Consider the following 13654-nt stretch of genomic DNA (forward strand, 5'->3'; position numbering starts at 1 on the left):
TGTTCCAAAGAGCTACCAAGTGGTTTCTCACGACCTCAGCCATCAGCATTATCTTTTGCAGTGACCTGGGCAGCACAGCTTCCTGGTAATGTAAGAGTTGCCAGTAGTATTACCAGTTGTATTTAATGGCTTTGTACTAAATATTTATTAATTAGTCATGGTGGTCAAACTCCATAATTCTGGAAGCCAGGAATGCTCTGTGAATTCAGCATCAGGGGCTAAGAATTCATTATTGGTAAGTTTGAGCTGCAGAGGTCAGATGTGTAACAGCCAGTGGACATTCACTGACAAGGCTGATGGCTTCACCTGTGGGATGTGCCCTTACCCTGGGCTGGAACCCCTGCAGGGCTGCCCGGCCACTGATTTACCCAGGCTTTCCATCTGAGAAGACAGCACCATAGAGCCCCCAACCTCACAACCAGCCACTGTAGCCACTGCCCTGATACCTTTCCCTACAGATAAACCCCTCATGCCAGCAGCAGGGCTTGAACAAACTGTGTGTGAGGAACAGGCGTTCTCCAGTGGGGCAGTTCTTCAACAATAGATAACTTCAGCCATGGGAATTTTAACCAGCCTGAAAACATGAAGAGGGAGCACTTTTCCTGAGCCACCCTTATTCCGTGGTTGCTTTTCCTTCACCGTTGCCTTTTGTAACTTGTATTTCTTGCCCTCAGCACTCCTGAAGTCTCTCAAGTAGAGTCATTGATCTGATAAAAATAAACCTCTGGGACCAAGAGAGTAAATTTCCCCTCACCCTGTTGTTTCTTGTCCCACTGTGAAGCAACTGGACATAAACCTAACAGGGAAGACAGGATTTGGGATGTAACCTAAAGTACAAAAGAGTTGGAATACTGCAGTTAACTTCCATGAAAAAACGCACTTAGAACATGTAAGGTTTAGTGGGTTTTGTTGTCGTTTTTCAAAATACCTTTAATATCAAGCACCAGTTGGTCGCTGAGGTATGAACTGATGGTTCCATCCTCATTGAGTCTCCACTTCTGTCTGTCCTTCCCGTGTTCAGCCCAGAGCACGACTTTGGCCCCAGGCACGTCTCTGCCACCAATGACATCCAGACATGCATTGTTAGCCTAAGGAACAAGATGAGAAGTGAGATGCAGGCCACAAAGCCTCCATTTTGTGTCTGACTTGTGTCTGTTTCAGGCACCGAGCGAACTGCAGCGACGATGCTATAGCTGGTAGCAAGCCTGGCAAGCGAGCTCAGAACAGGTTATTCAGCGATTGAGCAGCTGCTTGGTCAAAGGTGGTAGTCTTTGTTACTTCACGTGCTTCTCACGTTATATCATCAGCTTTTTACATTAATAACAGCCTATCAAAGAACAGCATTAATACCCAAATTACTTTCTTTGCATATTACTTTGCAGAGAAATTCTTAACTCTTTAGAGGTAATAAGCTTAAACTTGTGACTTCAGACAGGTTTCTTTTTCCAAGAACACCAGTCCCATTAGACAGATGTGAAAAGTTGTCCAGCTTGCCAAAGCAGACGTCGCATCTGTCTATACATAGCAAGAGGATGTAGATTATCAGAGTTTTGGTTTAAGATGTGTGGGAGAGGCCAAAAACTATTTTGGTGTTAATGCTAGCCAACAGTAGAAGCGAGCAACAGTAAAAGGACTGCAGGTGGTACAACCCACCCCCTTCCAGCAGCTAGAGACTCACCTTGGATTTGAAGAGTCCACGACAGTAGTGCCAGATCTGGGTATTCTTGCCATTATACGGCGCCGCGCACACTGATGTTGCTCTTATATCTGCCAGGCTTCCAGCGACCGTCAGATATTTACCTTGGGCTTGGTTCTTCACTCTGACATACACTGCCGGCTGAAACAGTGAGAAGAAAGAGAGTTACAACACTGAGACTAAGAAAGTCAATGTGAGAATGCCTCTCCTCCATCTTATATCAGATTTCTAAGGTATATGTTACAGTTCCAGTTTCAGACAAGGACGTGCAATAGTTTTTTTGTTGGAAAAGCAGCAATGGCAGATAGTTGTGGTTTTTGTAAACATTTAAAAAATTATTTATGTCTATAGAATTAATTGCTGTGATATGCAAATATCTCTAGTTCAGCACATTTCACTCATTCCAAGGCCAGTAAATGGGCTGTACTCCACAAACATTTTATTCTCAGGACACAAAACTTACTGAGACACGTATTCAGCAACTTCAACCCCCATCAACTGGAATATATAGCAGGGAAGCTACTCTATCGCTTTTAAACACACAGGGAAAACAGAGTACTAGCTTGGCATCCCCTTTTTACTCAATAAGGAGATTTTGCAGGGCTACTACAAGGTTCAAGCTTTTGCTCTGCTTTTCACTGATTTTGGCGCAAATGAAGAGCAGTGAGCTACAAAGGGCAGCTCTGCTGGAACCCCAACTCGAGCACAGCTTTTCCTTCTGGGAGTTTTAAATCTCTCCTCTTTTTTTTTTTTTCATATTAAAACAACCCCTAAGGTACAGACAATAAAACCTCTCTCCCACCAAGCATGCATAAACTCATGGGTATTAGTATAATGTATGGTTATTCTTTACAAGGAAGGGATTATATTATGAAGTCACTGAGCAAAATTTGTGTGTTTCATTTTGCCCGAGTTACAAATGTTTCGCTTTTTCTTGTACTACCTCTTACACTGGCAGACTTGCCTGTTTTTGTAATTTGTAATGGAGCCAGAAGGAAGAAACAAAGTGGCGTAGGTTTGTAGTATTACTCCAGTCTCAAAAAAAAATAAATGAGCATATGTCCACAGAAGTATCAAACACAGCTAACTGACTGCACAGCCTCAAGGAAGCCCCTCAGTTTGCAGGAATTTAAACCAAACAGAACCAAACAAATAGTCACACAAACCCCAAAAGCCAGAAGTCCCAGCGAAGTAGCTGAAGTAGGTCTTGCAACACTACTCACTGTCGCAGCGTAAAAACAAAATAGATGCTACCAAATACAAAAGCTCCTCAGATTGCTGGCTGAAGAGAATTTTTCAGCTCAAATTATTTTCGTTATTATTTGCAAAAAAGAGTGGGATCTTTTGGTAGTTACCACTTGCAAAGAATTCTACGGAGCTGTCAACTTCTTAGACTAAGAAATCACAGGGGAAGCGGAAAGGCAGCTTTACTTTTCCACGGAGTGGGTGGGACAGGTAATGCATAACTAATGCCGAAGATGATTATTTTTGTTCACTGTAACCCTTCCCCAGTTGAATCTAGTGTTTAAAAAAAAAAGTGTCATTTTCCACTAGGTGGAAATGAGCTGTTCTGCGAGAAGCAGAGCTAACAAAAGTCTTTTCCAGTGGAGTTACTGCTCCCATTCCCTACTACTCTCCCCTGTCCTTTTCCTACCCCACTTTGAGTGGTTTGGAGCTTGTGGGTGTCACTGATGACCTGATGCCTCTGGGAAAGGCAGAGCAGCAGAACTGTACCTGCTTTTCTTTGAACGAGGGGCATTGATCTCAGTCTTGCTTCTCCATGTACCTTTCACAAAGCTGCTAAGAACCCTGTGGTTTTGAGACCTAGGCCTTTGAATTAGGTTGGAATGGGCACTACTTGGGGTGAGGCAGAGAGGGAAAACTGGGTGGGGCTACATAAACTTTGCTTATTTTGGAAATCCAGGCTACAGCACAATAAAATTTGTTCTTGCTTCCATTTATGTTAATTATGAAACAAGCTAATGTAGAATTGGCTCTCTCATTATTATTGTTATACAGCAAAAATGTAAAAATAGAGCATCTACAGAATGTGCTAATGAGCCATTCAGAACAACAAAACTTGGCTCCAAGAAACTAGAAATTATTCCCTTTTAGGAGCCTAATATAGATCTCCATAATTGCCACTGGAGAAATTTGCTGCTTCAGTAATCTTCCAGTAGGTCCCTCTGGCTCTCATAATTTGGCCTCATTGAAGGAGTACAATGCACACCATTATACTTAGTGCTAGAACTGATCCTTGTGCACTAATCCCAGTCCAAAAAAATATTGTCCTTGTACACTGTTACAGTACCTGCTTCATGGGACGAAGGGAGCCAATGACTTTCCAGCCGCTGTGTTCATTCCAGTTTGAAATCTCACTGGGCTCCAGGAGAATCTGCTTCCCTAAAAAATTACATCCTTCATATGCAATCCACCTGGATACAGAAAACAGAACACAGAAGACTACATGTTAACCATAGCTAAACTAAACTACGGGCCTGTGTTCAGGGCTGTGCTCTTGAAAGCCCCCAAACCTCTACACAATAGTGCTAATATCAAGCCTGTATTACTGTGGCACAAAATGCCATCAATTTCAGTGGTTTGTGACCTGGTTTGTGTTTGTCTGCCTAAAACTCGTGAACTCTACTTCTTAATTATGAAAGGATCTTGTCCAATGCTGTCTTTGTTATAATTAAAGCTTTCTGTAGCTATTCCACTTGTCTGAAAACACATACAAAATATTTACTCTGAAACCTATATATTGCCATAACAGACTTTTCCTGTAGCGAACACATCTGATCAATGGACACAGCAAAATACTTTGTTAACACAGAGTTAAAGCATTGGCACATACAGATCCCTTGTTATCTAGACATCTGCTCCATAGATGATGTGTTGCTGCTTACAAAGGCAGCCTCAGAATCACAGATCGGTTTTGTTTATATCAATAGGCCATTGTTGTGCTGGCTGGCAGTGAATCCTAAATGCTTGACTCATTAACTCATCTGAACACAAAGCGAATCCTGGTTTCCCCATGTTACCTGTTTTACAGGTCAGCTGCCAGGAACACTGAGTGATGGCTGCACTCTAAGTCAGTGTAGAAACATCCACTAACAGTGCTCATAGCACCTGTAATTTACTTTTCTCCCTATAGTGCATAATTTGGAGAAACTGACAGCTAGCCTCACTCAGGACTCCATGGAGGATAAAATGTGCCAGCTGTGAACTGCCTTGTGATGAGGCTGTACCACTGTTTCCTCAGATTAAGTCACACCCCTCCTGACCGTTCAGAGCAGCCTGACCACCACTGCGTGTTCCTTATTTTTCTAACACATTCCTGACCGTTTTCTTATGATGCTTTCTGTGAAGTCACTGAGAATTCACTGTTAACATTCTCCTCAGATCATCGAACAGTCTCATTGGAAATACAGCTTCTGTTGCCGAAGGAGACATTTATAGGAAACAAGGAGGAGAAGGACTGTTACAGCACTAACCACCTGAAGCCAGGTTGGACTTCTGACACTCAGCGACACAGGCAGAGCTCATTTCAGCTCTCATGCAACCAGTGGCCTCTGCTGTGCCACCTTTCCTACACCTTGGGGGTCCTCAGCCCCCAGCCCCTCTGCCAAGCCACAGTCCAAGCCTGCACCATTTCTGACTCAGGTGCTCAGTTGGCTCAGGAAGGATCCTCATAGCTAAGCCTGGCAGCAAGATGCTGTTGCTATGTATACATAAACCTTTGTAATTTGTCTAAGGCTGACAGCAGGCTTTGGAGCAAGAAGCCAAAGAAACCTCTGTATTTGCTTTCCTGAGCTCTTGATCACAGGCAAAGCAAGTAAACCCTCTAGGACATCCCACAGACTTCCTACGATCACCTGCCACCCTCAACCTTTAAGCCAGCTATCTGCAGTGTGGGACGGGGACAGGCCAAGGAGCTCTGCTTCCCGGAGAGCACCACAGGAGCTCAGAGAAAGCCCAGCCTTTCTGCCCTGCCCCTTCCCACAGACGGGGAACGAGCTAACCTGGCTTGGATGCTCACAAATGAGCAGGAAGATGCCAAAGGGCCTGGATCGCTGCACTCACTCTCCTGTGCTTTTCTACTCTGTGGTCCCAAAGCCATCACCCTTTATTTACAGCCACATGCACAAGCAAAGCGATTTAATTTCCAGTTGCACAGCCCTGATGAGAGGGCAGAGAAAGCTCATAAAGAGATGTTCCCCACTAGGAAACACTTTATACTGTAACACCTCCACAGGTTTACACACTCCCACCAGAAATAAGTCAGGTGCTCCTCACAAAGAAGGCCTTTCCTCCTCCAGACCAGCACAGAGTGCATGGGAAGAGTGGATGCTGTTCTCAGCCTCAAAGGGCAGTTGTTGCTTGCCACTCTCACCAGGGCACCTCAAGACAACAGCACCAGCTGAACACTTTTCTATACATTTTCAGCAAGGGTTCATGATGGAAGTGGCAGAGATGACAGGGACTAGGGTTTCCAGTGAACTGGCAGAGCTTTGTGGGGAAGCTTATATTCACTATGGGCCCACAGCCAAAGTCAACAGCTACTGACTGCTCTTGAAGAAAGGGAGGTTCAATCTTTAACCAACCTTTCAAGGAAATGGTTGCGTGAAATTCCTGAAAGAAATACATCCATGGTGCTCTGGAGCATTAGCTAGGTTAGGCTTAGCCTTTGTACCAACCTCAAAAAAAAAAAAATCAGAGGAGCACTCAGTAGTCTTGTTACAGATATCCATAGAGGGGTTTGGACTTCTAGGTGGTAGACTTGAAACATTTGAAAAATTCATTGTATGAATCACCACACCTAAACTGTGAACAGCCTACACTAAATTCTTTGCCCAATTAAGTTCAAATTCTGTGTGTTTTTTTGTCATCCCTTAAGACCTCTCAAGAAAATTAAAACTTACAAATTTAAAAATAAACACAGGAAATGTGAGTTGCATTAGAAGAACAGCAGTGACCAGTTAGTCTCAGTTGCAGGATGAGGCTCTGCAAGTTATTTGTTATTGCTGTGGATGTGGAGGATGAAAACGTGGCTGAGACAGAACACTTGGGAATTTCTCCAAAAGGTAAAGGGGGCAGATGTGGAAGAAGTTAGAAGGTCACTTCTACAGATGTAAAATGGTTTTCACAGAAGACCCTGGGTGTGTGTTCACACTCACAGAGAGGGGTTAAACTAATAACAGAAGAAAATTACTGTTCCAGCTGTCAGAACTGCCCCCAGCTTCTCTCAGATGTTGCTGCCTCTTTGGCAGCTGATCAGCATGTCAAGCTTCACTGAACCGCTGCAGCGGTTTACATTAAATCACTGCACTTTATAGCTGGTATTTTACAGCTGGTTAATAAAGGCAGTCCAAGTTTACTCTGCCTGTCTTTGTTAAGTCAGCAATCAAAACTTATTTACTTTTGGTTCCTGGCTCAAACAACAGGCTCTATTGTTCATTACCGTATAGGGATAGAAGACAATTCTTACAGGGAGAAATACACCCTTTGCCCACATTTTTGTTCATTTTGGGTCCTGATACAAAAAGTGGGTCTAGCATTCAACTGCATTTTTGCATTTTGTATTGTCTCAAAATAGAAATTAGAATGTAAAACACATCCTATGTAAAGAAGCAGTAGTCAGGAGAAAATGCACGTTCAGTATTAGTTCCTGTAATGTAAATCTGTCAAGAGTATTGCTCTTATACTTACAATCCACTTCTCACCCATACAGACTGAGTGTAAAAATGAAGGTCCTCATTCAAAACAGAATTGACGGGTTCACTGAAGTGCAGCTCTCTGCCCTTGCAGCATTCCAGAGCGAATAGATTGATGGAGGGCTCAGCAAAAACCTCAGAGGGAAAGAGAAAAGAAAAAGCAAAGTTTTACTAGGAATAGTCCAACTTCAGTTGTTAGGCATGATGCACATATTTGGCCACTTCAGTTTAATTTCCACGTGCTTTTGGGTTAGATCATGCTCCCTTAGCAAATGTAACAGCAAAGAAAAAATGTACATCCACCAAAGCAGCACACAGAGCTGAAACATACTGGATTTATCAGTGGCTTTGTCATCAGAGTATAGTGCCCCACTGACACAGGCCAGACACATGGAGTTGCTTTGAGATGCAGAGGCACCTCTGTTTGAATTTGAAAAATCTCTTTTTGATCCGATCTGTACTATCAGGGTCTTGATTACTTTTCACAAATGTAGCCTATTTATTTATTGATGTAACAGGTTACAGCAGTAGTTTTCAGGTGTGATCTGCAGATCACACCTAAAGTAGTGAGGTAAATCACAAGTCCATTGTCCACAGACTTCAATTAGCAGTGGTTCACTGGAAAAATCTTAGAGATCTACAAATTCGAAAAGGTTAAAAACATCAGAAATAAAAACATTCTCAGTGTTTTAACAGACATTCCTATTTTGATTCTGGCAATCTTGAAGAAACAGTCTCATCTAGAACTGAAACATTTTTCACTTAATGTCCTTTTCTACAGCCAAGAGATTGCCTATGAAAGGAAATAAAAAGATCAGTTTGCACGAAAATGTGGTACAGCTGTAAGATCAGCAGAAAAGCACAGAAGGAACAGATTTAAATACACAAAGTCTGTGACCTAGTACAGGCAACACCTGTACAATTTTTCAGCATAAGGGAACTTTCCCCATAAGGGAAGTATCACAACCAAAATCATAAGCACTTGTAATTTATATCTTGATGCAGCTGGTAAAAGAAGAGGGAACAGGTCGAAATAACTGCTTCAATTAGCAGCCTCTCCAGGGAAGGCACCATGTTCTTAGGAGATGTTACCCCAAGATAGCTGGCCCAGGCAAAAGGTAGGATCTATTCTGCAGCAAAGACATGGCCTCAGGTGGAATGAATGAAACAAAATATTGAATTCAAGCTGACACAGGCACTGAGTAATTAAGATAACTTAACTTTCATATTTGAAGAGGCACATGTATTGTAGTGAAGTGTCTCTGAAGAGCTCAGTGGTGATTCAGGGCTTACAAATTTACTGGCACTGACTTTGTGCACTTGATATGTAGCCAGTTGTTCAAATCCTGCCTCAGAGAAATTGCTTCCCTGTGCCATGGAAGGGACAGCCAGTGCAGGGACAACGCCAGTTGTGCAACACTCCATGGACAGGGAGTTTGCTGAGACATTTTAAAGAAGAGGAGGGGATCATCTGCCTGGAGAGATTTTTAAAGCCCACTGCACTCCTTAAAAACTAACGTTACAAACCAGAAAGAGATTAAAACCCATAACATTTTTGTTTTGAAATGCCATTTTTTCCCACCTGCCTTCTGCTGGATGAGGTGGATCAAATTTACAGTGTGCGTCTAAAGGCTAAAAGCAGACCTAGTGTAGGCAGCTACTTCTCAGGTTGCTTTGCTCAGCAAGGCAGTGTCATCACTCTCCACTGAGACCAGAAGCCGTGTCCAGAACAGGTCCAACAGGAAGAGTTTCCACAAGTGCATTAGTGAGCATGGGAAACACCATTTGGCATCCTTGTTGCTAGACACCGTTACCAAAGTCTACAATTTGTCCTGCTGTTGCAACGTTCAGTACCTTAAGACACAGGGATGCTACACAAGATTGACCAAGTCACCTGATACAGCGTATCCATTTATACACCAATAATCAGAACAGCAAACTGGTGAAGTCAATTAAAATGACTCTCGCTCTCAGGTGGCTGGGACTGTTTGAACCTAATGGGCCTGAGAAAGCGCTGTCTGGTTTCTCAGAGGCTGTTGGTGCACAGCAGATAACACATCTGTGAGACACACACACACAACCCATCACAAGGACCGATACCACCTTTCCAGTGAGACCTCAGAAGGACTCCACCAATCTTGGCACAGATGTGAAGCACAGAAAAAAGAAAACTCGCTGCTGTCTCAAGCGCTGAAGCTCCCCTATTTCCATAACCATATATAGAGCAATGAGCTGATCACTCACTTTATATATACCGTTTTACACCAACAGCTGGCAGCAGTGACTTGGCCTGGTTTTTTTCTCAGATTTTGTTTTCATAGCTCCATGGAAACTATCAACAGTAAAAAACAAGGTTTTGAGGCTATGCTGTTACACTTACTACGGAGGCATCTTGCTCCCAACCCTTCCTTGCGGAACACTGAGAGGCCCTTTCACCCATTTTCAGGCTGAAGAGTCATCACTGACAGATAAGTGTGAGCTTTGACAGGATCAGCTTTCTTCACTGAGGCCCAATCCTGACAGGCCAGAGAGGAACGGGGCTCTCCAGGAGCCAGAGGAAAAGCAACTGGGCTGAGAACACAAGAGGGGGCAACCTCAGACTGTGGGGTTGCTTTAGGTGGACCCCAGTCCCCAGTTTTGAAAGATGAGCTAAAGACATCTACATAGTAAGTTTGCAGATGACTCCAAACTGTGCGGGAGTGTTGATCTGCTGGAGGGTAGGAAGGCCACACAGAGGGATCTGGACTGGCTGGATCGTTGGGCTGAGGCCAATTGTATGAGGTTCAACAAGGCCAAGTGCTGGGTCCTGTACTTGGGTCACAACAACCCCAGGCAGCGCTACAGGTTTGGGGAACAGTGGCTGGAAAGCTGCCTGGCAGAAAGGCATTTAGGGGTGTTGACTGACAGCCGACCAAACACGAGCCAGCAGTGTGTCCAGGTGGCCAAAAAGACCAACAGCATCCTGGCTTGTATTGAGAATAGTGTGGGCAGCAGGACTAGAGAAGTGATTGTGCCACTGTACTTGGCACTGGTGAGGCCCCACCTTGAATCCTGTGTTCAGTTTTGGGGCCCTCACTACAAGAAAGACATTGAGGTGCTGGAGAGAGTTCAGAGAAGGGCAACGAAGCTGGTGAGAGTTCTGGAGCACAAGTCTGGTGAGGAGCAGCTGAGGGAACTGGGGCTGATTAGCCTGGAGAAAAGGAGACTGAGGGGAGACGATATTGCTGTCTACAACTACCTGAAAGGAGGTTGTAGCATGGAGGGTGTTGGTCTCTTCTCCTGAGTAACAAGTGATAGAAGATGAAACAGCCTCAAGTTGTGCCAGGGGAGGTTTAGATTGGATATCAGGAAAAAGTTTTTCATGGAAAGGGCTGTCAGGCATTGCCCAGGGAAGTGGTGGAGTCACCATCTCTGGAGGTGATTAAAAGGTGTTTAGATGAGGTTCTTGGGGACATGGCTTAGTGCTGGAGTTAGGTTAGGTTATGGTTGGATTCCGTGACCCTAAGGGTCTCTCTTCCAACTGAAATGATTCTACAATTCTGTGATTTACCCACAACTGCCAAGTCATTGCCATTTCTAGGTCAGGATTACCTTAGCTTCCTTTCATGGTTATTTCAAGGAAAACACCTGAAATGTCATCCTTTGGGGAAAGCTTGCCGATTGAAGAATGACAAAGCACTTAGATAATTACTTAACCTGATCTTTGTGCATTGAGGAACTTATTGCCTTGCTCAAACCAGTACCAATGAAATTTCAAGAAGTTTTGCTTGTCCTGTTTTTTAATGCCACTGTCCATGGAGAAACTTGAAGAGATTTAATATATTCAAGAGGCCGGTGATTAAGGAAGGCTATATTTACACAGCATTTCAAGGATAAGCAGCCTTGTGAACTGTTAAATACAGTGATATTCTTTACTTAACAAGTGTGGTAGTCTATGGCTAGCACAGCATGTGATGCCATGAACATGACACTGCTTTTTTCCTCTCTACACTGTGATTTCAGAGGCTGAACAGTAGGCCAAGGCAATCAACTCAACAAAAATCTCTCACACAGTTCAACTCATCTCAGGTTTTCCCCTCAGTGACTTCTACCTATTTTTAGCAGAGAGAACTTGTGCACCGCAAATTTTTCACAATTCAGAACAGAATTTTACGCTTTACCAGTTCAGAAAAAGGTGAAGTGTTTGTTATGAAGGAAAAATCAGTGCAAGATGAGCTTCCTTTCAAATGCCTTTTGTTTGCAGCGCAACGCTTAGGTGCTTGACCTACTGAAAGGCAACAGTGTACAGACACAAGGCAGCTAACCAAAAGGTGCTACAACTGAAAATCAAGCACACAAGGGAATTTGCATGCATGTTCTTAAATACAAACAATTATTGTTTCAGATATGGATAACACAGATAATTTTTCATAATGAATTTTGTGAAAATTATTACTTTATCTCTCTTGAGGAGGGCTCACCCCAAATTATAATTTTCATTACACTTTTTTTTGCAAATTTAGATGCGAAAGCCTAATAAAGCCAAGACAAGAAATCCACAGGGCTGGACTAAAGCATGCCTGTAACCCAGTAATGGCCAGGGCTGGTGCATTTCCCCACTTCACATCCCCGCTGACCTGTTGCTATGCAAACAGCATTTGCCAGAGCCTCAACTGGAGGAGCCTCCACAGCTGTATTACAACATCCTTGGGAAAAATCTTTACTCTTCAGTCTTGGCTAACTCCTCATTTGCAACTGTCTTTACTGAAGCTGTACTCACCGGGCTACTCCCTTCAGTGTGGGATGGACTCCTGGCTGAGAGAGAGAAGCACAGCGCTGGGCGGCAGGAACACCCACACTCCGGACACAGCTACACAAAATGACTCATTGCCTGACCCTGGGAAACACCAATTAATATTTTGTATCTAGTTTCATTATTTCCCCTCACTGGAATGCTGGGGAGATTAGTTAACACCTGTGTTTAACTTAGAAAAGATAATCAATATAGAAATACAGGAATTATCATGATTGTGCAGTGCAAAGGTAAGGAATGCCTCAAAAGGGGGAAAAAAAAAACAACAAAAGGGTGTCGTACAGCCTGCAACCCAGATCTCATTTTTGTTTTTAGAAACTATAAGAGTGGTTTAACTTTAGGCCTGAAGTTAACATTTCAGAAGGAAAGCTAATTGCTCACTGCAACAATCCTGGATACTCTTGTCCACAGAAGTCACGCCAAATATTACAGGGAGTTTAACAAAAAACATGCTCGAGAAAAGGCAGCACATTCCTGTTTTTAAGAACATCTTGTCATGGTTTCTATTCCAAAAGCTTAACCTCTTCAAGCAACAAACACTGGGCAAAAGCCTCAGTGAGCAACCCTGGCCCTGTAAGTGACCCAGCTGACTTCACCCGCTTTCCTGACACCAGGCGAGTGCCCATACTTTCCTCTTCATGAATTCATGGCAATGCAAAAGGCAAGTCCTTGCTGATGCAGGCACAGATACTTGCACCACTGCAGCAAATGCAGCACCCCCTAACCCATGCTATGCTCTTACCTGCCCTCAGAGTGGCTATTAACAACACCAGCATGTTTGATCCACAAGCATTTACTGAAGAGTGCTTTGGGATTTTTAGATGAAAGGAGATGATGAGAGACAAGTTACATTAGTTCAATGTTCCTAACACTACTAATGTTAAGTGTGTAACTGCCTGTTCACTTAAATACTTTCTAGCATATTTTCTCCGCTCATAAAACAGTACACAAAAAGGAGTCATTGGTCTTTTAGACCAATTCCATTAGGGAAGAGGCCATGTCACATGTCGCTTTTCAACACGCCATCTAGATTAATACATGGGTATTGTGATACTATTTTTCTTCCCAGAATATCAAAACCTAATGACATTTTCCCATTATCAAGGTACAGATATGTTTTGTTCTTTCTTTATATCCTCTTATTAATAGATAGCTTTTCCTAAATGCTCCCAGAAGGACAAAACTGTCCAGCTTGAATTAGAGTGAAATGGTACAGCAGCAGAAAAAACACAGGCATGGTCTCCTAAAGATTTAGTTTGAATATTATACACTTCTGAGAATAAACCAAGATGGGAAAGAGGTTCCTAGAAATAAGGGAACGCCTTCCCCACTCTCCTCACAAACCTACACTTTGCTGCTTCCTGAACAAACAGTAGAGGAAACTGTTTGCAAAGATGTGCTTAAGTCCTCTGTGATACTAGTGCATAATAAATGGGGAAATAACCAAAGTGG

The 13654-nt window shown here is 43.3% G+C and overlaps 1 protein-coding gene across 1 annotated transcript in view; it reads right to left on the bottom strand.

Annotated features, from left to right (window-relative positions):
• CRYBG3 (crystallin beta-gamma domain containing 3) overlaps positions 1-13654 on the bottom strand; it is a 93871-nt gene that overhangs the window by 2491 nt on the left and 77726 nt on the right. Inside the window, exons 17-20 of the mRNA XM_080350358.1 lie at positions 7406-7545; positions 4008-4131; positions 1679-1837; positions 929-1088 (exon numbers count right to left, since the gene is read on the bottom strand). Of these exons, the coding sequence (XP_080206484.1) occupies positions 929-1088; positions 1679-1837; positions 4008-4131; positions 7406-7545 (583 nt within the window). The remainder of the gene's footprint in view (positions 1-928; positions 1089-1678; positions 1838-4007; positions 4132-7405; positions 7546-13654) is intronic.

The sequence above is a fragment of the Nesoenas mayeri genome, assembly GCF_963082525.1.
Source record: "Nesoenas mayeri genome assembly, chromosome: 1".
Classification (NCBI taxonomy): domain Eukaryota; kingdom Metazoa; phylum Chordata; class Aves; order Columbiformes; family Columbidae; genus Nesoenas; species Nesoenas mayeri.